Genomic DNA, 27,992 nt, shown 5'->3' with positions numbered 1-27,992 from the left:
GGAAATGGGCATGCCATTCGTACCTGTGGGTTGAGTGCCGCCATTGGGGCCCGAGGACCCACCGCCTGGCACCGTTCCCTCTGGCCCCGGACTCTTGTTGCCGATGACGTCGGCCGGGCTCTGGGCACCGTCCACTCCTGGTTCGTTCGTGTCTACGCTGACTCTGAAGCCCTGGGTTCCAGCGACGTAATTGACAGTGCGAAATGTGCCGTCGTCGATTCTGAGGCCGTACGATCCCGCTTTGTTGCCCGCAGCGTCTCCAGACTCCTGCTGCCATGGTCCTTCGATTTGGCCGTTTCCGTAAGCGAAGTTGTACGCTCCAGAACCCTGAAACGTTATAGTTCCCGGAAAAAAAGGTATCGTTTAGTTGTAGCACTCACTTATAATTTCGTAGTTCCTGGAAAATCAATTCCCTACTGCTAAGGATAGAAAATCGCAGGGTCGTTTTAAAGTTACGGGGATGAAATAGAGGAGGCGGCACGTCACCTGCGTTTACCGCAGCAACTACCTCGCAACGAATTTTGGCAGATTTCAGATTTGGAGCTTTTTCAGGGCACGCATTTTCTTTCTCGGTGACCAAGACCACTAAGTTTCATGCATAAAACAAGTTAACATATATAGGCGCCTAATAAAGTCATCATATGTTTTTTTTTTAGTCCAGTGTAACGTTGCTGACAGCGACACAAAAAAAAAAGCTTCCGCATGATTGAATAGTTCTAGAAAGCGGCAAGTGAAGTGTCTCGCCCTTCCGTGCTGTAGCGGTGGTTGCAGCGACTATAGAAGCCTTCATCGGAGTCAAATGCCTATACCAAGTTAGTTAAGTCAGGATTCTGGACCTTTGGTGAAATTATAGACAGACTAGTGTTAAAATCAGACCAGTTGGCAAACATCGGCAAATTTACTGTGAAAAAGAAGCACGCGTTCTGTGCAAAGAAAATTTCGAAAGTTACTTCTCAAACAGCGTCACAACCCAAGCGGACAACAGTCTTGACTCTGAATGATAAATTCTGCTAAGAGCCCCGAGTAATTTGTAGCAAAGGCTATAAAAATGTGACGATAGATCCGCCTGCTTGACCCCACCATTACACTCTTTGAGCGACAGAATATGTCAAGCAACTTTTTGAAGAAATAGCGATTCCGCAAGATCACGCGCCACTGGTCTGCCTTTTCTATACGTTAACGTTTAAGCGTTCCATGACGACACTTACGTCTTGCTGGCTATACCCAGTGTCTACGGGTCCCGTGGCTCCGGGTGGCGCTGGAAATGCACCGCCTACCGGGGCAACAGGAATCGTTGGTGCTCTTGCACCTTGACTCACCGGCGGGAAGAGCGCAGCTCCTGAGGGAGGCGAACCGGGAGGGCCGGAAAACACCAAAGCTGCGCAAAAGTGAAAGTCATTGCCTACCACAACGTGACCGTACAATCTGTCACGGAACTCTACCCTTACACTTAAAAGTGCGACTTAAAGTGTTGCAGTTGCTGCTGTCACCGTCAAGGTCGTCAATGCTGCATTTAGTTCCATGTCTTCAGCGAACCATACAGCATGAGCTTTGCGAATTCCTCCATATCGTCACTAAGATCAGCCTGTCAGCGATATGAAATGTCCTTGACCACCATAGTTACACCTCTGAATGGCGTCACGCACCAACGCCGACGCGCAAAATATCAACATGAAACCGTGACATTGTCCAGCGCGGCCGCAGCCACTCCCCGTATCTGTCCTAACTGCACCGTCAAATTCAGCCGCCTACGCATAGACTTTGCATTACAACACGAGTGCATGAATTCATGTTTGTTTCCTAAATAATTCTATAGTGTGGCGGCATCTATAAAAAGACCCATGTTTGTCTGACATTATATATATAGGATGGTAAAGCAGCATGAAAGGAATGAAAGAAAGCAAGGCGTAAGACCCACGCAGGTACTGAGTATTATTTTAGCATTACCAAAAAGAAGTAAGGAAAACAGCAAAAACCCTGCGTCCCCGACCTGCAAAACTGTTGTACGACAGGCCTTTACAGATAGCCCTTATAAGCGTTTGTCCCCGTACCTATTCCGGCTGGCTCGGGTCGTTTGGTGACGTCAACATTTGCTGGATCTTGTGGTCCCGACGCCTGAGAGCCACCACAGAAAGGAGTCAATCAGATTCCGAGCACAACTGAAAAGACTTCTTCATGCAGGTTAGTAACACGAGGTGTAAACCAACGTCTCAGCTATAGATGAAAAAGTGCTCTTGTACTAGAGTCGGAAGGCCACTCATAACAAGACATGACAGGAATGACTATAGGGCCACAGTTGTCCATATACTTATCGGTATCATGTGCCCACTGCTTGGTCGGAGACCTTTGGCACCTAACGGATGTTCCATGACGAGTTACCAAGAATACTTGGCCATAACAGTATCTATAGATATGTCTACCTTGGTTAAATGATCATCAGCAATCCATACTCTCTCAATACATCGTGTAGTGTTATGCAATTTACCTGCTGCCACTACACAACCAACCGAACGTGCATTAGATAGGCTAGGTGCGATTTTCTACTTTGGTTGCCTCTTTTACGGAAGAGATAAACGCGCAGATAAGTTGCATCTCCCATGTTTTACCGAACGTGTCATGCCTGTCCGACAGCTTTCACTAATATTAGCGTCTTCAGATATCACTCCAGTCGTTTACAAATTCGAACAATGAAGCACCGCACAGACACTTACAGCCTTTTTCGTGGTGAATGTAGGTCACAAGGCAGATTATATTATCAATCAATAAGTGGCCACGCCTGAAGCCTGCCATGGGATACGGAATAGGAATAATGATTCTTCATGTACCACCCTTTTTAAACGTCCAAAAATCATGACTGCATGAAATACTAAGCCATGCTCGTTATTCTGGGAGATCGTTGGTGTAGGTGCTCAGATGTTTCACTAGACATACTGTTAGCCCTCTTCGCGATTTTCTTTTTTGTTAGCCCTGTTGCGTTTCGCCTGCGACACGTGGTTTTGCCGGCGCGACTGCGGCGGGGCGGCAGACATTTTGGCCCGATCGTCGTCGCCGCAACACTCATCGCCAGGTGTTTCCAGGCGCGACTGCGGCGATGCGACCGCCTAGGGATCATCCTCGCATTCCAGTCATTGTGCCCGAAACAGGCGATGCCAAAGCAGGGATCTCATTCCAGTTATTGGGCCCGAAACAGGCGATGCCAAAGCAGGGATCTCGTTCCAGTCATTGTGCCCGAAACAGGCGATGCCAAAGCAGGGATCTCATTCCAGTTATTGGGCCCGAAACAGGCGATGCCAAAGCAGGGATCTCGTTCCAGTCATTATGCCCGAAACAGGCGATGCCAAAGCAGGGACCACCCTCTCATTACAGTCATTGTGTCCGACCGGCAGCGCCACGACAGGGTGCTACGAGATCGTGCTCAACATGGTGCTACGGCAGCGCTACGACAGTGTGCGTCACCATTAGCCCATTGTACATTCACGTGCTCGTCTTTTGAGGGGTTCCTTCTTGCCCTCAACTGCGAGAGTATAAAAACAGCTGCCCCCGGACGCCAAAGAGGAGGGCTCCGATTTCTTCTGTTGAGTGAAGTGCTCTCCCGTCTCTCTACTTCGGTCAAACCTGACCGCCAACTCTTTGCGATGTTAAAATAAACAAGTTGTTTCGTTGTTACCAGTCGACTCATGCTTTGCCGGGACCTTCGGATGCTTCCAGTTGTACCCCAGGCCGCCAGGCCAACGCTACCCTTGGGGCTTGCGACCCAGGTACAACCACGGGCGTCAGCGCCGAGTTCCCAACAGATCGTACCAGCGGTCCGATCCCAAATATCTGGTTGGCAGCGGTGAGATCGCCTACGACTTCAAACAACTGTCTGCCAGCGGTGAGATCGCGACAACGGAGGCCAGCAGCGAAGAGATGCAGTTGACTGTATGCTGAGCAGCTCATCGACGATCCGGGAGCAGTGCAACGAGCCCTGTGTGACGACTGGTTGCCTGCAGCGGAACGACTGCGCGGAATTCCTGCCTGCGAGGTTTGGTGAGTGCGGGACTTTCTTCTTCTGAGCTTTGCCAGGCTTTTTGTTAGTGTCAGAAACAGAGCTGGTAATTGTGGTTGTCGTTGCTGCCGGGTTAGTTGCGGCAAGACAATAATAGGCAGTAGAGAAAGCAGCATTCAGAGCAGCCATGGATTTGAAGTCGTTGCGCAAACCGAAATTGTTGGAGCTTGCAAGAGAGTTGGGTCTGGATGTCTCAGACAAACTAAGAAAACCGGAACTGATAAAGGCTATTCTTGAGTTAGAGGCTGAGGATGACGAGCTGTCGGAATGCCTTGAGACCATTGAAGAGAGAGAGACTGCAAAAAGAGAAGAGCGTGAACGTAAAGAACAGAAAGAGCGAGAGCAACAAGAGCGTGACCGTCAACACGCTTTGGAAATGAAGCGTCTTGAGGTAGAAATGGAACGCGCTCGTAATGGAAGTCAGGCACACGGTGCAGGAGAACGCGTATTGTTCAAAATGACTGACCTGATGCGGCCGTTTAAGCTTGGAGAGGACATTGGTTTGTTCCTGGTTAACTTTGAGCGAACGTGCGAGAAGCAGGGGTTCTCTCGGGAAACGTGGCCACAGCGCTTGCTCACTTTGTTACCCGGCGAGGCGGCCGACGTAGTCGCTCGCTTGGATAGAGAGGAAGCAGAGGATTTCGACAAAGTAAAATCGAGTCTGCTAAAAAAGTACCGGCTGTCTGCGGAGGCGTTCCGTCGGAAGTTTCGGGAAAATGAGAAAGGCAGAAGTGAGTCATATACAGAGTTTGCGTATAGGCTTATGTCGAACATGCAGGAGTGGCTCAAAGAAGAGAAAGCGTTTGGTGACCACGATAAAGTTCTGCAGTGTTTCGGGCTAGAACAGTTTTATAGTCGGTTACCGGAGAACGTGCGATACTGGGTCTTGGATAGGCCAGACGTGAGTACGGTGGCTAGAGCCGCTGAGCTAGCCGAGGAGTTTGTGACGCGTCGAGCTCGCGGAGCTAAGGACGGTCAAAAGGGTGAATTTGGCTCGAAGTTTGAGAGGCCGAAGTTCACGCCCATGAGATTAAAGGGGGACACGCGTAGTGCGGATGCGAGCGAAAGCGGTCCGACCAAACGTAAAGAGACGGCGGCAGCCAAACGCAGAAAGCGGTTCGAGATGAGGCGAGCGCGCTTGTGTTATACGTGCCAGAAGCCGGGTCACTTTTCGGCGCAGTGTCCGGAAACAACACCAAAAGTTGTGTTTTTTTCAATAGGCAGCACTGACGAGAACATGAAGCTTCTCGAGCCTTACATGCGAGACCTCCTCGTGAACGGGAAAGAGTGCCGAGTGCTTCGCGATTCCGCAGCTACGATGGATGTAGTTCACCCGTCTTACGTAGAACCCCATATGTTCACGGGCGAGTGCGCATGGATCAAGCAAGCCGTGGAAGCTCATAGCGTGTGTCTGCCGGTAGCAAAAGTGCTTATTGAAGGACCTTTCGGAGCGCTTGAGACGGAGGCGGCAGTGTCATCTATGCTGCCACCCCAGTACCCGTACCTATTTTCAAACAGGTCCGATCACCTCCTGCGCGAGAAGGGGCTTTTGTTTGGTGAAGCTAGTGTTCAGGCCTTAACCAGATCGAAGGTTCGGGAGCTCGCTGCAAAGGCGGTAGTTGCGGGGCCGACGTTATCAAACAACGAAAAAGGGTCAGAGGCGCAGCAAGCTGATATTCCGAGCACGCCCGAACTGAATAAACTTGAGTCTGTAACGTTAGAGGCGCCAGATACTGGAGAAGAAATGCCCGACACGGGAAAGTTAGAAGAGCTATCTACTGATTTGCTGATCGCGCCTACGTCAGACGGACTTGATAGGTTGCTAAAAGTCAGCCGGTCGGCTTTGATAGCCGAGCAAAAAAAGGATGGCAGCCTGGAAAACGTGCGCTGCAATGTCAAAGAAGGTATCGCCAGGAAAACTGCGCGTTTTGTGGAAAGGGGTGGAGTCCTGTACCGGAAGTATCTAGACCGCAGAGGAGTGGAGTTCGATCAGCTGGTCGTGCCTCAATGCTATCGTCAGGATCTGTTGCGCTTGTCACATGGGGGTTCGTGGTCCGGACACCTAGGAGTTAAGAAAACTAAGGACCGTCTCTTGCAAGAGTACTATTGGCCAGGGTGTTTTCGGGACGCAGACCATTTCGTGAGGACATGTGACACTTGTCAGCGGGTGGGCAAACCAGGGGACAAATCGAGGGCGCCGTTGAAATTGGTACCTATCATTACGGAGCCTTTTAGACGGCTCGTTATTGATACTGTGGGACCTCTGCCGGTAACAGCCACGGGGTACAGACACATTTTGACTGTGATCTGCCCAGCGACAAAGTTCCCTGAAGCAGTGCCGCTTAAAGAACTCAGCTCAGTTGAGATAGTCAATGCACTACTGTCCATATTTGCGCGAGTTGGTTTTCCTGCAGAAATTCAATCAGATCAGGGCACAGTGTTTACTAGCGCTTTGACGACAACTTTTCTCGAAAGGTGTGGGGTAAAGCTGTTACACAGCTCAGTGTACCACCCACAGTCGAATTCCGTTGAGAAGCTCCACTCCGTCATGAAGCGCGTGTTGAGAGCGTTGTGTTTTGAACATCGAACTGACTGGGAGCTGTGTCTGCCTGGGGTGATGTTTGCTTTACGGACCGCGCCGCATGCAGCTACGGGGTTTTCGCCAGCTGAACTGGTGTACGGTCGCTCGCTTCGATCTCCGCTTCGCATGCTTCGAGAATCGTGGGAAGGTAGGGGCGACGACCCAGTCGTGGTGGAGTACGTGCTTAAGCTCCTCGAACGCTTAAGAAGGGCACAGGAGTTGTCAGGTGAAGCAATGGCAAAGGCCCAGCAGAGGGCCAAGGTTTATTATGATCGGACAGCCAGGGCCCGTCGTTTTGAGGTGGGCGATGAGGTCATGATATTGCGCACATCGCTAAACAACAAACTAGACGTGCAGTGGGAGGGCCCAGCACGAATTGTTCAGAAACTGTCGGACGTTAACTACGTGGTAAGTCTGCCAGGAAAGCGGAAAGCACAGCAAGTTTACCACTGTAATCTGCTCAAACCTTATAGACAAAGGGAAGCAGTGGTGTGCATGATGGTAAACGTTCCTGAAGAGCTTCCGGTCGAGCTTCCGGGACTAGGCTCAGTGACGAACAGGGAAGACACCGGTCAAGTCATTAGTGACCTTATCAGTAAAGCACCGCTGTCGCCTGAGCAGAAAACCGAACTACACCAGCTATTACGAGAGTTTCAAGGTCTGTTCTCTGAGAGGCCTGGTAGGACTTCTGTACTTACTCATGATATAGAACTTACCTCCACAGAGCCAGTACGATCCAAGGCGTATCGGGTGTCACCCCGCCAGAGCGATATTATGGAGGCTGAGGTAAAGAAAATGCTACAGCTCGGTGTTATTGAGGCAGGTGAGAGTGATTATACCTCCCCTTTGATTTTAGTTGAGGTACCGGGCAAGGAACCTCGTCCTTGCGTCGACTACCGCAGGCTTAATTCCATCACTAAGGATCAAATTTATCCGATCCCTAACATCGAGGAGCGCCTTGAGAAAGTTAGTAGCGCTCAGTTTATTTCCACCCTAGATCTTGTCAGGGGTTATTGGCAGGTTCCACTTACAGAAGAGGCTAGTAGGTATGCGGCGTTCATTTCACCAATGGGAACATTCCGTCCTAAAGTGTTGAGTTTTGGTTTGAAGAACGCGCCATACTGTTTTTCAAGCCTCATGGATAAAGTGTTGCGGGGACAGCAAGAATTCGCTTTACCGTATCTAGACGACGTAGCGATATTCTCCGCATCCTGGTCTGAGCATATGGCACACTTGCGGGCAGTGCTAACCCGCCTGCGCGAAGCGGGCTTGACAGTCAAGGCTCCTAAGTGCCAGATAGCACAGGCCGAGGTTGTCTACCTCGGTCACGTGATTGGTCAGGGTCGTCGCCGCCCCTCTGAAATAAAAGTGGCCGCTGTGCGAGACTTTCCGCAACCGCGCACCAAGACCGATATTCGGTCGTTCTTAGGTGTCGCCGGCTACTATCAGAGGTACATCCCTAGGTACTCTGATATCGCGGCTCCCCTGACGGATGCTCTAAGAAAGACAGAGCCTCAAACAGTCGTCTGGGACGAGACCAAGGAAAGAGCTTTTAGCGCCCTAAAGAGTGCCCTAACAAGCCAGCCTGTGCTACGATCGCCAGACTATACAAAAGGGTTCGTTGTTCAGTGCGATGCTAGTGAGCGAGGCATGGGCGTTGTACTGTGCCAACGGGAAAATGGAGAAGTAGAACACCCCGTCCTGTATGCTAGTCGTAAGCTGACCAGTCGTGAGCAGGCGTATAGCGCCACCGAGAAAGAGTGTGCATGTCTCGTGTGGGCCGTTCAGAAATTGTCATGCTATCTAGCCGGCTCGAGGTTTATCATTGAGACGGATCACTGCCCTCTCCAATGGCTGCAGACCATCTCTCCCAAAAATGGCCGCCTCCTGCGCTGGAGCCTCGCTTTACAACAATATTCCTTTGAGGTGCGTTACAAAAAGGGGAGTCTCAACGGTAACGCCGATGGCTTAAGTCGAAGCCCCTAACGTAGGAATCAGCCTCAAAATTGTTTGTTACTGATGTTTTTCTTCCTGAGGCAGGATTTTTTTTTTAACATATTGCTTTTGTTTAGTGTTTCAAAGTGATGATATGCTTTCTAGTGCAATTTTTCAATTTGTGGACGCGTTCTGAGTGATGCTAGACTACTGTAAGGAACTAGGCAGTGGTATAAAAAGGGGAAAGAGCCTGGCAGGGCTTAGTGAGGGTTGTGCCGTGCTTGCTGACTGAGCGGTTGAGTTTCAGCGTAGTTCTAACGCTTGCCGGGAACGAGAACAAAAATGTGAACTCTCCCGAAGTCACTTTGCAGTGTCCCGTGCGAACCTGAACGAGAGAACGAGGCCTTCTCTGTGCGCTGCGCTCAAGAAACGTCAAGGGACGCCCGACTTCGGTTATGAGCATCATCGAGCGACATCCCTCCGGACAGCGGATGCAGTCCCCTGTCCATCGGGATCTCCTTCCCCCGGCGGGGCAGTCTGTTGCGTTTCGCCTGCGACACGTGGTTTTGCCGGCGCGACTGCGGCGGGGCGGCAGACATTTTGGCCCGATCGTCGTCGCCGCAACACTCATCGCCAGGTGTTTCCAGGCGCGACTGCGGCGATGCGACCGCCTAGGGATCATCCTCGCATTCCAGTCATTGTGCCCGAAACAGGCGATGCCAAAGCAGGGATCTCATTCCAGTTATTGGGCCCGAAACAGGCGATGCCAAAGCAGGGATCTCGTTCCAGTCATTGTGCCCGAAACAGGCGATGCCAAAGCAGGGATCTCATTCCAGTTATTGGGCCCGAAACAGGCGATGCCAAAGCAGGGATCTCGTTCCAGTCATTATGCCCGAAACAGGCGATGCCAAAGCAGGGACCACCCTCTCATTACAGTCATTGTGTCCGACCGGCAGCGCCACGACAGGGTGCTACGAGATCGTGCTCAACATGGTGCTACGGCAGCGCTACGACAGTGTGCGTCACCATTAGCCCATTGTACATTCACGTGCTCGTCTTTTGAGGGGTTCCTTCTTGCCCTCAACTGCGAGAGTATAAAAACAGCTGCCCCCGGACGCCAAAGAGGAGGGCTCCGATTTCTCCTGTTGAGTGAAGTGCTCTCCCGTCTCTCTACTTCGGTCAAACCTGACCGCCAACTCTTTGCGATGTTAAAATAAACAAGTTGTTTCGTTGTTACCAGTCGACTCATGCTTTGCCGGGACCTTCGGATGCTTCCAGTTGTACCCCAGGCCGCCAGGCCAACGCTACCCTTGGGGCTTGCGACCCAGGTACAACCACGGGCGTCAGCGCCGAGTTCCCAACAGATCGTACCAGCGGTCAGATCCAAACAGCCCCGAGTCCGACCCAACTTCGCATCATACCTCCTGTGACGTTTGCCAGTGGTGTAACGAACTCCACTAAGTTCAATTTCAAGCTGATTGGTGTCCTTGATCACCTTCCAAACAACATTACCAACATATGCTAATGATAACGGTACATGAGTGTTTAGTGTAACATGGTTACAGGCGAGACTCTAGAAAGCTGCGACTCGGATTATACTTTACCTCCGCGATCAAGGCCTCGAAATTTCATTCCCGAAATGGACATCTGTGGTGTTTAAGTCGTAAACTCATGACATACTACAGTATACTATTCAGTGAAAAAACAATACCATACACGATGGACCACGCAAAGCGTTAGTCGCCGTAATTGATAAAGATCTCCCAGAGATTAAAAGATGAACAATTGGTTTACACGTAATTTCCTTGCCGGGAAAAGCTTTAAAATGTCCGTGACCTCTATGCCGCAATAATATTGGGTGCACTTTCTCGGCTTTCTGTCAATGACCACTGATCAGCGCAAGAAAAACAAGCTTACATACGATACTCAGCATTCAGGCTCAGGCATTCTGGATTTGTCTAGGTTTTCCTGGTAGCACGTTAACAGCGGCAACTATCGCAATCGCTGCAGAGCTCGTTATCGAGACCAATATTACAGTTGAAACGCTGAGGGCACACACGAGGCGCCATCACCAGGACCCCGTGACAACATATAGCCTCTCTAACTGGAGAGAGGCCCCGTACCTCGTTTTGCTCAAAGGCATTCCCGCACCTTCAGGTATCCTCCTGCTTACCATCTGCAGGGGGACCTTCGACTTTCCCGGTAACTTATTCAGCCGCAAATCAACCTCAAGGTACCTGGTGTTCGGAATAAATGGATTCCTCGTCGCCAGGTCTCAAGCAGCTTAGATTACATGTGCAGTACCGAGACTGCACGCACGTATCCAACGACGGCACTGTCCTACCGAACAGTTATACCGCAGCTATCCTCATCCCAACAAAAGTCCCCACCATGAAGTTAAAGGAATATGACATGACAACGCCGACGGCCGCAGAATTTGCAGTCCTTTATGTCGTACCGCGTTTTATTGATGACAAGAAAGCGGAAAAATTGTCAATATTGTGCGACTCAAAGCCGTCACTCCATTGCCAACTGTGTGCTTTTCGGCGGCGCCAGCATGACGAGCTAGTGTGTGACATTACAAGGACCACAAAGGGAGTGTACTATTATCGTAAGTTAGCGTGCAGAAGCGGCTCGATTAGCCCATGCAGGAGACCACAATCTCTCAATCTCACTATCTAGAGCAGACGCTGCGATAAAGCTCCACATATTTGCATGCAAATCCATCAGAACTGTTTGTAATTAACTGCACTTCAGGTATGCACTTCAGGTAATTGGACTTCACCATACTCCCTCGATCCTAGATTGAGCCCTCGATTTCCATTAAGACTGCACAGAGGAGACGCGACCCTATTGTGTAGGCTGTGGTAAGGAGTGGCGTTCACAAATGCTTACGCATTCCGTATGAGAATGGCCTACACTGCAGCCTGTTGGCACAGAGTTTGCGCGGAAACCATAGATCTTATTCTGGGCAACTGTGTACCGTGTGTACAACCGCAACCGTAGTACCATGTGCATATACGATCGCTCTATATCGCGCTCAATCACTGGAGCGACCGCCCTCTGCAGGAAGACAGAATGCTACAGCATCGGAAAAGAGCACACCACCACTGCAGATGCCTGTACAAGCATTACAGCCGTTGTTTTTTTCTTTGTTTCTTTTTGTGCTATCTACTGGCGTGTGTGAACTCCCATAATGGAAACGCCTTCCCTGTGCTTAACTACCACTGGTTCTAGCCTAACTCCCTGTCCCCTCACCTTGTGCAGCGTGGCAAGACGGAAACGCTCTAGTTAGCGTCTTGTCTTTTCCTCTCTTCCTTTCTTTCGCTCTTTCCTAATCAGGGAAACAGGCGCAGAAACAAGAAACCCAGCTCTACGGATACCCTCAACTAGACGATGCAAGCTAGATTTCCTGGAAATCCACTTAACCACCAAATACATGCATTGCGTAGAAATAACTAGTGAAGCAACATAAGTACGCCACATGAGCTCACATCTTCGGTACCGTAGCCGGTCGCCACTGAATCCGGTCCACCGGCGGCAGCTCCACCGGTGCCTCCTGGGTACGGAGGCGGGAACACGAGCCCATTCCCATCTTCCGGGTTTCCGGACGATGCAGATGGATAAGGAGGCGGTACGACGGCAGAAGGACTCCCTGTAAAGACTGCGTCTGCGGGGCTCTTGGAGTTGTCAACACCCGGTTCATTGGACTGGACGCTGGAGCGGAATCCGCCCGCATCGGCGACGTAATTCACCGTTCGGCCTGGTAGACCATAAATTCCTTTCTTATTACCTAGGACGTCTCCTATCTCCTGCTGGAAGGGGCCTCCGGCCGCACTCGCGTCATATGAAAAGATGTACGATGCGCCACCGGCAGCCTGTGGAGGAAACCAAATTAACTAAGTTCTTATATTTAAATCGAACTGGTAAGTCATTCGTTCTCATGTTTTGCGGGTACAAAGTAAACTCAATTAGTAATTACACTTTTGTGGTGTTGTGTGGACATTGCAAATTTTGTTTCACTTATCTTTTTCAAGAATGCTATTTTAACAAATATGTACTTCCTCTATACTGCGTGTGTTTTTATTCATTTGCAAAAATATTTAAAAGGGACTGAAATATTCCTTGTTACAGGAATAAGCGGTCCAAGTTTTTCCAGCGTAAGCTAAGAATATTTTATGCACACAACGATTCTCATTACATGTTGTCCAAAAGCAATTAAGCGTGAGCGATAGCGGTGCATTAATTGCCTGCCTAATATAACGTTGAAATGCATCATAACTGAGAATGTACTCAAGATGAATCACTCGAACCGAAACTGCAAAAATCTGAAGCTAGCCGTCTCCGTATGAAGTTAACTGCAGTAGAAACAAGGGCTCGTCCATTGAGTGACGCTAGTTCATCTTCTATCCGGCTATAAAATCTGTTTTCAGCACGGTAATATTATTGGTGGGCATTGAACGAGCCGTCTTTCTTGTTCCCTACTTATAGATGGTGGAAACTATCAATGGCTTACGCTACACTGCATCGATCTCATGAGATGCAGTATTGAGTGTCTTCCCGATGTGGCTTCTGTTGAAGTTAGCCTGATTTTATGACTGAGAAGACAGCTTCGAACCTTAGTAATTGATTTAAAAGTATTGGATGATTCCCTTTGTCTTTGAGACAGCATAATCCTGCTCAAATCGATAACGGTCGCTATGGCAGCGATTCTTACATCGGCGTGTCCCGATGCGACGTGAGGACTACCACTGGCTGCCCAAGAGCCCCGATGTGACGTGGTTCCAGTTGTTGCAGGATGTGCCCCGGGATTGTGTCCGTGCACGTGACCTTGAGGAATAGGCCATTGAGTAATACCAGCCCCGAGTCCTGGTTGCTGCTGGGGCAGCGCGGGCTCGTTCGACTGGACGTTTGCCTGGAAGCCATCTTGGTTAGCCACGTACGTGACCACCCTGACCCTCCCGTCGGCGTCCTTGAGACCGTACGAGCCGATCACGTTGCCTGCCGCATCCGCGGACTCCTTGCGCCACGAGGCGCCATCGCCTGCACCGTGGGCGTGGCTGTAGCCGAACGAATAGCCTCCGGGCTTCGTGACCATAGACAGAGAAGGAAAAAAAAGAGAGCTATCAAGTGCCGTGACCCACGCTTGACCTAACCTGTAAGAACATGCCTGATATACCAGCGAACATAGTTTTGTCGCTTCTTTTCCAACATAGCATCTGTATACAAGCACCTAGGCGCCATAAGAAGCAATGCAGATTCTGTGAATCTGGAGGTGAATGCGTTAAGGGCGTCTGAGAGCATCCACGGGTGCCACCGCAACACAACTGTAAGATAAATTGCGATGTAATACGTGCATTCAGAGTGAATGGCGTTGTCCCTCTTTACCACTTGGACACTTTAATTAACGATCACTACCTGCACGCCGATGCAAACGAATGCAGGAGCTGCGGGAAAAAAAATCATTAGCCCATCCTGGAACACAAATGAGGTCTGGTATGAGGTATGAGGTCTGGTGTAAGATATATTGCGGTGTAATGCATTCAGTCCAATCGCATATATTGTTCTCGCCTCAGTACTCGGCGAGGTGCCTCCTTCAGTTACAAAGAGCTGGCCTTGCCCGGTGAGTTTATCTTTAGCCAAATCAGTTGTTTCGGAAAAAACCCCATGCGCCATTTGAAATTCGAAGGACTATGAGTAGACATGCACTAGCCTGCACAGGTAAGTCTCAGCTGAATTAAACTACCGTTACAGCTCGTAAGTGGCGTGCCTGGTGAACTGGCAATACATGCCTTAAAAGGCTGAAGACCACACCCGTGTGTGTCGCAATAACTTTGCATAAGAAATCTTTTCGGCACTACCGATATTTCACAGTTGCTAAGGCGAATAACTGACTGCTTCTAAAAGAACAAAGCAAGAAGTATTGCTATCTGTAGCCTATGAGCTTATGTATTCTTCCAAGAATATATTCATGTCGAAGTGCACAGACGTAAACCTCCAGCATGTGAAAAACAAAGAAAAGAAAGCGTCTTGGCCTTGACTGGTCCTTGCTGCCACGTCTGACGCAAAAGAATTCGTACTGAAAGTAATAGTTAATGTCATTCGGGTATTTTCGTTGTAGCTTTAATACAGCCTATGTGAAGGAGCTATCGCAAGAGAGATCAGTAGTTAAAGAAAGAGGCACTTTCAACATTCGGTATATCTGTCCTTATCACAGTCTTGAAGCTGGCTACTGCATACTCATGCCACGTCTACTCAGTTACAACCTGCTGTATTATTTCTCGGAGTGATTCAGAAAGCTGGACGGTTCCAGTGGCGCACTCAGACGCTAGACAAAGGGCGTGTCCACGGCATCGCTGGCAATGTTCCAGGGACGTGTCGTGAGCAGGAAACCCCTGTACGCAGATATGCTGATGTCGAGATTCCTTTCGCTTGGCAGCTGTTGTTCTCTCTTTGACAAGTGACGAAAAAGAAAAAGCTGGAAGCACACTGAACCGAGGCAGCGAGAAAACAATTGCGAAGATGGATCTAGCTGATTTCATCGCCGAGTAAGAAACACTCTTAAGGACTCTCGAACCGCGCCTTCAAGTTTTCTGCGCCAACGAATCATTGTAAGTGTTCTCTTACCAGATACATATATGACATCACAAATTTTCTTTGCTGCGTGCTATTTTGATGACTGATCAACCTACATGACATAGATGCACCTTGGCTAAAGCGTAACAACATTGCTTTGCAATCATCAATAAGCTAACTCTAACTGAGCATATGCTGAACTATGTTGTCAGCATGGGACTTTCCCGACTGTCCCGTCACTTGCTTTCAGCAAGTCAGTGCATCTTTGTAGGCAGGAGCTAACTCGTTCTCATGAATCAAATGCTTTTAACATGGTATTATTAAAAGACTAAAGCTCATGCACACGACCTAATGTCGATGACCTAAATTGTTGTATGAACAAACAGGCTTGCCAGAATATCCATCATGAGTGATGCAACGCTGTCGTAACATCATGCATCACACTGCATGGTGCGTTGTCGGGGAGTTGTCTAACAAGACGATTGATGTAATAGTCCATAGGGGCCATCATACCTCGCAACATTTGTGAATAATATGCATGACGTCTTTATGGGTTTCAATACGAAAGACATACGCACTAGTGTCACAAATTGCCCGTGGGGCTTTTACCTAGAGGGGGCGGAGAGAGGGAGCGGGGGGTGGTGCGTTACGAAGTATGCTTATGCAGCCAACGCTTAGCCACTGGTAGTAGACTACCCACTTTGATTGCACGTTGTCATATTAGATTACCACTGCTACTCGCACTGATCATATTGCAATTGTATTTTTAGGATGGTTTTGTTATGTCTTTATTATTCCTAAAGTCCTATTTAAGCCAGACAAGCCTCGGCACTTGACAAAGTGCCAAAAAGAAACCGTATTTCACCGCGTGATCAGCGGCCGTCCTCGCAGCTTGAAGAGTGTTGCAACTACGGGTCGCCTGCGACCACGAAGTAATAAATACAGGAGAGCCGACTGTGGCCCTCGCCAGTGCGTTTGCTTTGTTAACAATGCAGTGAACCCTCCAGTCCTCGGTGCGCACAGCAAGCCGGCGTGCTATCTGCTTCCGCTGCTCACGTTCTCCACACGCCTTCACTAGTGCTCCTCTCCTCCTCCTTTTCTCTAGGCTGCTGGTACAAATCCAGGTCGCCGGGTAACGTTGAAATTAGATATAAGCAGCTAGCTTGAGAAGCTGCATTTGCGAGTTTGAAAGGGGCCACATAGCAGACGACAAAGGAGGAGGAAGCAGGAATAGACGGAATGACAGGGAGATTAGCCAATTCTCAGACCGGCTGGCTACCCTGTGCTGGGGAAAAGGGGTAAAGGGAGTATAGCAGACAACAAGTACACAGGAGCAGACCGAATCTACTGTAATTCTGGTTACGCAAATGCGCCGAGCATTGCTCGCTTATTTGGCAAGTGTTATAAACTTAAACCGAGTGCTTTCATTCGATACCGATTTGTCTCGAGCGGTTATCGTGCTATGCAGTTGACGCGGTACGCTGTATTACAGTGGTGGTTTGAGTCTTCAGCTGGCTCACGTTGGTTTTCCAGCGTTTTGTTGAACTCAAAAGTCATTCTCGTGGCACATGTAATGGTTTTAAGTTAAGCTCGTTAGATAGTTGATAGGCGAAGTCATGAACTGTTTCGCTTTCGGACGACGGTGTGGTATGGCAAAGGCTTCTTGCATCGCACTGCATGCGAGCAGATGCATAATGACACGCTCCACGACATCCATGGGTGAACAGTCGCAGAATTCCAGCATCAACCAACCACCTGGAAATGACTTGCCTCCAAAGGACGTATGTCGGTTTTACTCGAGTCGCATTTAAGGCAAGCAGCAGTTCTTCGACTGTTCTGGCGGCTGAAAGAAGCGCTTTTGATTGCAAGTGCATCATAAGTACGCCAGGAAGACTACAATGTTCTTGTGAAAACGGGAGTGAGCACTTCTTAGTTCACGTCCTGTCACTAATCCAAGCAACGTGAAAATGATGTGCTGCAGGCCCAGGAATCCCAACAATACAGCATTTCAGCAAGATAGCACCGAATGGTGACGTGCTTCTCGTGCTTTCGCCGGAAGGTGCGCGCATGTTTCCATGTTTTGTTTTGTTTTTAACAAAGTGTATTTGCTGACAACAGAAGTGTTTCAAAACTGAAAACGACTTCTTGCACTCGGAGCTATCGCCGATGCACAAGAGTGTAGCAGGCACTTCGTCCTTATCTAATGGGACACGCCCATTTTTCTCGTCTATTGCTACGGCAAACGCGGCCGTCCACCTGCCATGACGAACGCGGTAGCCCAAGAACGCCTGACTGCCTCCGCTTCCCGGTACCCTCGTTCGTGGAAAATTCCAACCAAATGCGTGGACGCAATGTGCACCAGTGCTTCTGACAACGCGAACTTTGATGCTGCCGGCGATGGGGCGACGTCGTTGCAGACCCCCAAGGACGGGCTCACACCATACAGGCGCCAGAACAAGCTTCTAAAGGGACTTCCAAATAAGGCAAGGTAAAAAGTTTCTCTAAGAGCTGCTCTTATGTTCCTAAATACATAGCTGCGAGACGAAATGCAGGTGAAAGTTTAGATTCCAGTCAGAGTGCTTTTGTTATCCCGTTCCTTTTCTCTTAACTGCTGTTTGCTGCGACTTTAGCCATCCATACTTCTTTTTCTTTTTCAAACAAGCATTGTTCATGCAAGTAATACATGCGCAAGATCTAGCAACAGCCTAGATAACCACAATGATTAATTTGCTATTAATTTTGTCGGCAGGCTGAGGGCCGGAGATCATGAAAACTTCATGTCAATAGTTTGCACAGATTGAAATGTAACCAACTTTCGACAGAAAAGCATTCAAATTCATTAAACAGTTGTTGGCCGGGAACTTTTATCCAGGGTGATTGTAGCGAGCGAACGCCTGCACGCGATCTGCCGCTGCGTGAACTGAAGCAAACAGCAACAATTTGCGCACGCTTATATGTGACAAGTCGCATACAGCGCAAGCGTCTGTTGCGGGAGCTAAAGTAAGCGTGAGACGAGGTACACGCGGATACTGTGGTTGGCAACACCGCAGTGCAATAAACGTGCCAAATCTAGCAGCTGGCATGGAGTAACACCTAGTGTCGCCATCTGTGCAAGAAGTGGTGAAACTGCCCCTTTGCAACATCGACAAGGTAACACTCTTATCAGAGCAGTCGGCTCTCCTGTATACTTTACTCCTTGCCTGTGACTCAGATGCGACTTGTTCAAGATCGAATGTTCTCAGCGACCTCCGGCATATTCGTTATGCACACAGTGTGCACCGCATCATTCTCGTGCTCCAGACAGGTCTTGCGGAGGTTGTAGATCACGCAGATCTACTTCCCCGGTAGTACAATTTGCTTGTTCTGCACTTATCTCCTATACCTGCTGCATGGCAGCACCGTGGGCGTTCATCTAAGCAGTCGCATCACTATAGTAACGTTGTCACAGAATTTTGTGACTGCCCTACAAATTTCCTGGATGACTGTCGCTGAAGATACACTCACCCCTTGAGTTCTGTACTGTTGACGTCCATCAGGACTGTGCCCAACGTGTGTGAGAGCAGCAGTCGCAGCTCCTGCCGTGAACAGGAGCAGTAGAAGCTGAAAGTGCACAGACTCAGAGTTCAAGTCAGGCTCAAAGAATTCCTAAGAGGAGCATATGGGTAACGACGTAAATCGACTAAAGCACGCGTTCCTGGCTCTATGCTTTGTCTACTTGGTTAGGTGAGTTTGCAACGTTATGCGGTGATTATATGTGCTAAAGCTTGAAATTCCTTACGGTCTTCATTTTTAACGCCTAATACTGAAGCCAAACTTTATCTCTCTCCCATTTTTCTTTTCTTTTGCAATAACCTAATCTCATTCCCAACAGCCACACAATTAACGTACTTTCAAGTGTTGCTCCTAAAGTTAAATAAGAATTCTGGGTTTTTATGTGCCAGAGCCATAATATTATTATGAGGCATGCCGTAGGAAGGGCTTCGGAATAATTTTGACCACCTGGGGTTCTCTAATGTGCACCCAATGCACAGTACACGATCGTTTTCGCATTCCGCCTCCTTCTTAATGCGGTCGCCGTGACAGGGATCGAAACCCGCGACTTCAAACTCAGCAGCGCAGCGTCGTAGTTACTGGGCTACAGCGGTGGGAAAGTGTTGGTCTTACTTAAGAATACTTAAGAATACTGAACAGACATGAAGGTTATGGCGTGCAAGGGTGGCCCAGTGGCTCTATTATTGTGCTCCTATACACGAGGGTACAGGTTTGATTCCCGGCGGTGCCGGCCTCATTTGAACGGAGTCAAAATGCAAAAAAAGAAAGTAAGACGCTCGCGTACCATGCTTTTGGTGCACTTTTTTATTGTTTTATAATTTTTTATTGTTAAGGTGCTTTACTTGGCTCGTTTTATTCTGATATTGAATACATTCGTCTTCATTATTTACTTAGAGTGCAATCACGTATATTTTTAGACACGGTGTACATTGACCCAGTAAGTATAAGATGTTAAACTCTCAACATGACACTCATGAGTAATTCTCACACGAATAAGACATTTATTTTCCTTTCTTTTCTGGAACAAGCAGCCGCGTGGGCACATCATGGACGTCTGATGCTTCCCTGCAAGTTACTATGGTCTCAGACTAACAGAGAGACAAAAGAAAGGAGAAAATAGGGGTGCTTAACCAGTCCGCAAAATCTTGCTTGCGACCCTACAACGGGAGAGGTTGAAAAATGTGCAGAAAATGGAGAGAGAAGCAAAGAGCACAGTATCACAGCTGGTCATAATCATTGCACATGATCACGGCACATAACAGCATCACGTGCGCCATAATGCACACCAATGAAAACTGAAGCTATTTGAGCATGTTTGTTGCTGTTAATCGATGTAGTAGTGCCTTCGTCGCCCTCTGATATGATGGCTCGTGAGTTCGGCATTGCAAGATGACTAGTTCTGCAAGGGTCTCTTACCAACGCGATCTAGCGTAATCGCGAGCGATCGTCTCTGTACGCTGCCTGCCAGTGGTAGAAACCTACAATATTTTGTGGCTAATAGCATATCTTTGGGCAACAGTGTGCAATAAACTGCTTGTCTGGTTTTGGGGACCAAGCCACAAAAAAAAATTTTGAAATTTGAACATTCTCATCAGGGGAGCATTACAGTTGCAATGAGAAACATTGTAACTGTAATACCATAGTATTATCTAGAATAGTAGTCTGTAGTATTATGGCTACGCGTACTAAACGCAAGCAAACGGCATACCATGAAAGCACCTATCACAGTATTGCACGGAGCCAAAAGCGGTGCTGCTTCATTTGAATGGAACTAGAAGACAACTAGCTGTTGGGTAACGAGTGCGCATCCGATAGACATCATATAGCATTTGACCCCTGAAGGCAGTCTTTCATATCACTTTCTCGCATTATGCGTGCCAGTGTCAATGCCCGCCACACCTCCTGCCTTCCACAAATAAGACACCAAGACAACTTGCCTGCATGGTTATCCACTAGTGTCGTAAGGGCCGTCCGTTTGCGTTCTCGACGTGATCCGGGCAAATGGCTCGAACGACGAGCAGCGGATATTCCCAACACACCACCGATGGCTAAATAATGACGCTCCTTTATATAGTGGCGCGATGTAAATGTCCCGATGGCAGCACGGTAAAAGTCGCCCCCTTGCGAACGAAAGGTTTCACCGACGCACTAGGGCGTATAGCAGGTGGTGGTGCTGTCGATAGCCGAATCACGCTTTGCCGCTCGTTGCTCAAGAGGCGATGATGTTCATTAGGCGGGGATGCTCGTTATAAAATACCAACAACACAGGCGTACTGCTCCTCGCGTGCGACAATCCGCGCTGGCGCTGCTGCCAAAAGGAAGACACGCCTGGGCGCTCGGCACCAAGTGAATCCCCTCGTCTTCGCGAGATTCGGCCCGTCCAACAACACGCGCAGTGATGACTGCTGGCACACACGTCGGCGAGATTGCTTGCGTTTCTCGCTCGTACGTCTTTCGTTAATTGGCCTCTCTTCCTTCTGTTCATGCGCTCGGCATGAGCGAAGACCGAAGAAAACACTTTCTCTTTCGGTAGCTGCATAACGGCCGAGCTTAGTCATCGCATGCCCACTATTCCCCGGACACGCGACTATTCATGCCGGTTCTCGCTGCTCTAGGGCTCCAGAAATAAACTCCCGTTGCTCTCTCGTTAATTTCGTCTTTTCCTGCATGTTCGCCGTCAACATTTCTGTGAATTTGTTGTAACGTAAAGCTTGGTGCGCGCGCGCCCGCGTGCATGTGTGTGTGTGGGGGGGGGGGGGGGGGGGGTAAGAAAGGGAAGGAGGGAGCATGCTTGTCGTCACTTTGATTTCGAAGAGATAAGCTGTTGCTGGCCGGGTCGCCCAAGCAGAAAACTCCCGCAGTTATTAAACTTCGGCATTGCCCACGAGATGGAAGCTGTCCAGGAATTGACAATTTGCTATCGCGAGTCGGGCATACACGTGGCACTTGAATCCACAATTCCACTCCCACAGGCGCTCGACGAATGTTAAAAACAGATTGATTTGACGCGCGAGGCCCCTTACGTTCATGTCGGATTGGCGTGACAATTTCTTCGATACCAGAACTGGTTTGCACGAATCAGCGAGTTATATTATAGTTAGCATTTCTGCAGGGATTGTTGTTTGAATGCCGATTAGGTGTTACCTATTGATCCGCGCCCATCTACTACATTTCCGAAAGGACAGCGTCGGTGGTGCTAGCTTCTGCAACGACAGTAGGTGAAGTTTCCGTTATTCCCTTCAATCTATGAAAGTCCAGCTTTACGAAGTTGTTAACTGCGTCTTAACAAAAAAAAATCTGAAGTCCACCTGTCCCCTCCGGCCCTATCGGTGGTCAGCTGTGTAAACGGTGCCAAGAAAAACAGTTGTTACCCTGACGTAGACAAGACCGAATGTTCGAAACGCTGGCTTCAGACTTTGGCTTCCCGTATCATAATTGTCATCATAAAACTAATAAAATTCGTAAAGACCAATAATTCTCATCAGTCTTTTTTCTTCACTTGTCGTAATTGTACTATTACATGGAGTTCCTGTTTGTTAACTGGCTTATTGCCTTGGTCAGCGATTTGGCATGCTGCAGAGTCGGCAGCTTCGTATCCACCCCTGCGAAAACCCCGCACCTCCATACTATTTTCTCGCCGTTTCTCAAAGAAAGAACGTGACGTCATCGCCAAGGACATAGAGGAGACTGTTTATTAGGCAAAGCGATTGTTTTTTTTTTTTTCTCGATTCAAGTTTCAGCTTGGTCCGCCAGGATTTTTTTCCCCGCTTTACTTTCGTCATAATATTAATAATACCGCCACGGTGGCTTAATGGCTACTGCGTTCTGCAAGGCTGAGCACGTGCTCTCCGGTTTGTATCGCGGCAGCGGCGAGTGAACAGAAATGCTAAAAAATTTCGAGAGAACAGAAATGAAAAAAAAATAGCTCGTGTACCGCGCATTGGCAATCCGGATCCCCTCCAGCATGGCGCATCTCATAACCCTAGTGAGGTTCTGGGACGTAAACTGCCACTGATCAGACAATCAATTTCACTAACAAAAGGTTATCGAGTCGTGTGCAGATTATCAGTGATAATGTCCAAAGCTTTGAAGAGCCGTTCTCACATCCAGAAGGCCATTCTTGGCTATGCGATGAAGGCTATGACCGACATATTGCTATCATCTGGTCAGCTTGTAATCTATAGAAAACAAAGAGAAAAGAACATTTTGGAGGATGCTTAAGCTTCGCCTTTAAGAGTGGAACGGGACAGCATTCAAAGATCCCTGATTGCTTCTCACGCTTCCCGAGAACTGCAGCGTATGTGACCGTAATGTTTACGGAAAACTCTGGCGGCGAATGCTATTCGCGAAGGCGAATAGCATTCGCCGGCTTTCTGGGCTTTCTGGTTCGAAGGCTTTCGAAGGCATTCGAAGGCTTTCTGGTAAAAACGCTGTCTCTTGCATGGGGCGCGATGCGATGGAGTCAAGCGCCAGCTGGAGGTGTCTCAAGGAAGCTGGCGCGCCTCTCCGTGGACTCCGAGATATTTACGCGCCGGCTTGCGCAAATGGCGGACGCCGTCTCCGGTCTATGTATTGTAGAAACGCTGGAAAAGGGTTTTGTTGGAGTTTTCGCGTAACGGAATTACGTTTTTTTGTATATTCAAATTACAATGTGAGAGTTATCATGTCTGTAGCTTGTGTGTAAGTGTCGTTTCCGATTTTTCCACGTATTTTAGCTTGAGAAATTCAATTAGTTCAGTCATTCCTTGTGTCATTTGGAAGCCCTGGGTATGTGTGGTTCAAAAATATCTTGTTGAATATTTTAGCATACGGCGAAAGGTGTGCACAATGTCACTGCTGCTGAGCGCGTGTCGGTCGTTCCCCATTGAAGCGGTCTTTTGTAGGGACTGGCAGTGACGTAGGATCTTAGTTCCTGAATGGTCTTCCTGCGATTGTGTTCCACTGTACGATGGCGCCAGCATTCGGATGTGTACACCGATCTAGGAGATATTGCAATACCGGGCATGCTTTCCTAGGGGGTAGCCTCGCCAGCTTTCGTCCGTATCACGGCGCGTGGACAGGAATGCGGGGGCCATCCCGGAGAAAGTGTGACACTGGGCGACCCGCGGCGGAGGTGAAGCAGGCTTCAAGCACTCCGCCAACTACCAAAAATAAGTTTAACATCGTGAGTCCAAATAGAATCACATAAATTCGGCGTTATCAGAACAACACTATACAGGGTGTTTAACTTGAGCCAAACTTTAGAAATATGCAAATGCTACATAGCTGGATAAAACTGAGGTAACATTGTTTCCTGTCCCTTGGAGATACTCAGATTATTTTTTGCATTCCGCCTAATTAGTGAATTAGTCTTACTTCATTATTTAGCTTCTCAATTATTACAATTAGGTTAGAAGTGGCAATTAAAAAGTTGTAGAGCTGCATGAAAAACTCCCTACACAGCTTTCCGTTGCTCAATACATGCTACATAAAAGGGTTTTTCCGAACGTAAAAGAAGCTCGCGAATACACGCTAAGAGCAAGCTGCCAGTCGTGCAGCAATTTTACCTGCGCTTCCCTGGTTATAACGTCACGCGCGTCGGAGGTGCAACACGGCTGCAGCAGCGGTTGCGGCGTCTGTATGGGAGGGGCGGTAACCGCGGCGGAGCTTGTGTCGGTGTACTGTGGTGTCGTAATTAAAAAAAAATGACGGACGCTTGCACTACCGGGAAATGGGGGTAAGCAAAGCTTGTCCTGCGTGCACGTGACCTTCGTCACGGTTAGGTAACCCACAGGTAACGGTGCCGCATTGCTTCGGCCTCCTGCCCCCTCAACTCGGCATCTTCCTCTCGTTGCTTTGGGACTGCCTGGGCTCGGGCGGCTCTTACGGCTGGATCGGCGCGCCCGTTCACGGGCTAGTTCCCGCCGCCGCTCGTCGAAGGCTGCCCTTTCCTCGGGAGAACACACAACGCGTGGCCGTCCCATCCGTTTTCCGTGACTGAACTGAACGGAAACGAAGCCGGCTCAGCGCGCGCGAAAAATTCCTGCCCTTTCCCTTCCCGACGCCTCTGGCTCAGGGTAACGCGAAAAATGTCATGGCTATACTGAAATAAAGATATAGTGATTGAGACATGGGGGCTTCTATATACTGTCTTGTATCCGAAGATATTCACATGTGCGAAATATGCGATTACTTCAGCGCCGCTGAAGAAATCGCACATTTTACGCGATGGCATGAGAAGGTGTGTTTCCCTAGCATCTCAAAGCACGCCATTCACTTAAGAGAAATCAGCGCTTCCCTGAGCTCAATTAAAATTTTAGGCATTGCAATTCAATCTATTCCAAAATATTTCAATATTTCATAGCCAGATGCCGTGTATTTCTTCATCGTTAACGAACAATTTTTTTTAGCCGTACGTTACTTATCTCGAATTCCATAGCGCCAAGTTAAATAATTTTTTATAAGAATATCCACCATACACCACTATTTAAGACCAGTGTGACATTTTCAGTTTTCTTAATATTTTTTTTTAGCGTTTGAGGATGCTCTTTCCTTTCTTTGTAGAACCACGGCATTGCGGATGTGCATACGAATATTTATGAATAGAGCATGCGTTCTTCGATAAGACAGCTTTCATGTTATTGAATTGTAGAAACTATTATTTTTGTTCTTGGTGCTTGTAATCTTCAATGCCGCATTCTCAATGAAGGCCACTAGTATGGTACGTATAACTATGGCTGCCTATGGCACAAGCAATTGCGCTTTCTCAAAATCCTGGACTACCTGGCAAATCTTGATCGCTCATCCGAACAGAGCTTTCGGTTAACAGGAGCGGAAAATTTCTGCTTTTTTGGTGCATCGTTTGTAATCGCTTCTGCGCCAATGTATGCCAATCAACACAGCAAAAAAAAAAAGAAAAAGAAAAGGCTTTTGTGGGGAAGGTCGGTCAGCTTCGTACACTGTATGTATATCATTGAGTGGGAAAGGCGGGGACCCAGGTCAACCGGTAAAGATTCTGGTTTGCTACCATTCACTGGGGGAATGGGGGGAAAAGCAGACCGAAATAATAGCTGGTAACTGAAGCAAATGTGAAACAAAAAGAAAAGATAATGCGGGTTACGTTTGGGAGGACGATAGCCCCTCTAATAGGCCACTGGAACGTAAAAACTTGAACAGTGCCCTCATCGACTTGTGGTGCATAGATCGGCATTCCAGGATTGTCCGCATCTGAAAGCGACCGGTCGTCAAAAGGAACCAACACGGTCGCGAGCTTCTGTATCTAGGACAGCGGCAAGGGACATTTTCCATAGCTTTTTCGCTGCCGTAGTGGTCACAAGCAGCACTGTTTACCCTTCCGACGGCGAAAGCGTACAGTGCAAGGTACAAAAGAGGGCCCGTATTCACAAAAAAACCTCGTGCGCTACAATTGTTCATAAGAGAGTATTTCAACCGATCCTGATGCTGAGACTTATCATTAGCGAAGGCGGGCGGCCAATGGCAAACATCACTTAGGAATGAGAAGCATTGTGGATTCGGCCCCAGATGCTTCTAGGTGCTCCGGTAAGTTGCTGACTGGACGCTTCAGCACGTATACGTTCATCTTTTGGAGCTGGACTCCTGCGGCACGGAACCACGTGTCTCCTCCTCCTTCACGATATTAATGTCAAATATTTAGGTTCAATGACCAATCTTTACTCAATCGCACTGGCTAAGCGACTGATATTTTTCCAAGGTAATTGAAATTGTATTTTTACAGCGAAGTTGCCAGGCCTCTAGTTGGCCGGGATTTTTCGCGGCGCGTCCGCGCGGGAAAAAGAAAGATACCATCAGCAATTCGAAAAAAATGGCCTTCAGCGATTGAAGCGAAAAGTGTATACATTCTTTGGCATCACGCATACAACATAAAGCACAGCATTCGCTCCAATAAAGAACAAACTCAAAACAAGCATCCAAACCGCATCACTGATGATAAGGCCCTCCTGATAACAACGAGAAGCCCATAGCGCTCCTTCAGAATAGTAGCGCCGCTCCCCGCATACGTTTCCGGGTAGAGATTGCTGTTGCGTAAGCTGCCACGACGACGTCAATAGCCTTTCATATATAAAAGAACCAGCGTAGCACGTGATTTCATTGTTGTTGCAGCACCGCAATGGGTGGGCAACGCATAGTTAAGGCTCGCGAGGAGTAGCGTGAACATGAGGAGCGCAAACAGAAAATGAACGGCAATATGACAAGCGGCGGCGTGCTGTCAATTATCTTTGCTTCCACTACTACCATTACTCTAAATTACAATAATTACTACCATTACTCTGAAACAATAAAGTATTGCATACCTCCCTCAGCCGTTGTAGCGGTGGTTTGCAACTTCGCTGGACATCCGCTTTCGCTGGGCCGGGATGACGAGTCAATTCTTTTGTTTTTTTGGTTCAGCACGTGGCAAAACCGACCACCGTTTGCGAGCTATCCATTCTGACCTTCTTCGTAGCCTCGCCAACACACCAAAGGTCCAGTCCTAGCGTTTGTTCACTCTACTACATTTCTATATATCCATCCAATCTATAATCATGCAAGTGCCCCCCTCCCCCTTTCGTCTTGTCATCGGCAAGAACCCCAAGCCACTCTACTTTCATGGAAGACTAAAGAAATAAATAAGTTTATATATACTATAGTAAATTACCGTTCTGCAATAGCAAAAAAAAAATTAACTGTTACCTTGAGAGGTCTCTTGATGAGCCAGTAAAAATGCAATAACGAAAGACGAATGGCGATGCCACTTTGAACTTCACTTTCAACTTCCCTCAGAAGAGCGCCGTGATGTCTGAAATTCCGAAGGTGTCTACTCAAGCATACTTAATTTATTTTGTCAGCAAACATGAACTACATTGCATTCTGAAAGCTATGCAGACTGAACTTAGCAAGCGTCGAGAACTTTTACTGAGTCACAGCGGCGCATGTACGACAAGATTACTTCAAAATTTGTGACGTCACAGGGACGTATCAACGCTAAAATTACGGCGCTAAATTGAAAATTTGAATGAAACATTAATTATCTTCATTTTCTCTTCTAATGATCAACGTATTGCCGCAAAATTAACGAAAATAGTTTTGAAAGAATACTTTGTTTCGAGACAGATTTGGTATTTTTCTTTAGGGTCTATTTAACGGTGGCACGCGAACCATAGCTGCGAAGTACGCCCTTAATAACCTGTCGTGAATGACGCGGGGCATTTTACCGTGATACGAAGAGGTAAGCCCGCAAATTTTGTTTGCTTCTGAACAACTGTTGGGCGCTTTGTATGGCCGATGTCGAGGTGCCCAAAG

At 48.3% G+C, this 27,992-nt stretch overlaps 1 protein-coding gene and 1 pseudogene across 1 annotated transcript in view; both read right to left on the bottom strand.

Annotated features, from left to right (window-relative positions):
* Positions 1-21,087, bottom strand: part of LOC142586301 (uncharacterized) — a 56,410-nt gene extending 35,323 nt beyond the window's left edge. The window contains exons 1-7 of the mRNA XM_075697544.1: positions 20,630-21,087; positions 18,645-18,740; positions 13,282-13,650; positions 12,059-12,442; positions 2,052-2,115; positions 1,209-1,378; positions 24-327 (exon numbers count right to left, since the gene is read on the bottom strand). Of these exons, the coding sequence (XP_075553659.1) occupies positions 24-327; positions 1,209-1,378; positions 2,052-2,115; positions 12,059-12,442; positions 13,282-13,650; positions 18,645-18,740; positions 20,630-20,635 (1,393 nt within the window). The 5' untranslated portion in view covers positions 20,636-21,087. The remainder of the gene's footprint in view (positions 1-23; positions 328-1,208; positions 1,379-2,051; positions 2,116-12,058; positions 12,443-13,281; positions 13,651-18,644; positions 18,741-20,629) is intronic.
* A 2,666-nt stretch (positions 21,088-23,753) lies between these two features.
* On the bottom strand, positions 23,754-23,934 carry LOC142586448 (U2 spliceosomal RNA; annotated as a pseudogene).
* Between the last annotated feature and the right edge of the window lie 4,058 nt (positions 23,935-27,992).

The sequence above is a fragment of the Dermacentor variabilis genome, chromosome 6, assembly GCF_050947875.1.
Source record: "Dermacentor variabilis isolate Ectoservices chromosome 6, ASM5094787v1, whole genome shotgun sequence".
In the NCBI taxonomy this organism is placed as follows: domain Eukaryota; kingdom Metazoa; phylum Arthropoda; class Arachnida; order Ixodida; family Ixodidae; genus Dermacentor; species Dermacentor variabilis.
The sequence above is the reverse complement of the archived record's forward strand: the minus strand, read 5'-3'. Positions and strand labels throughout refer to the sequence as shown.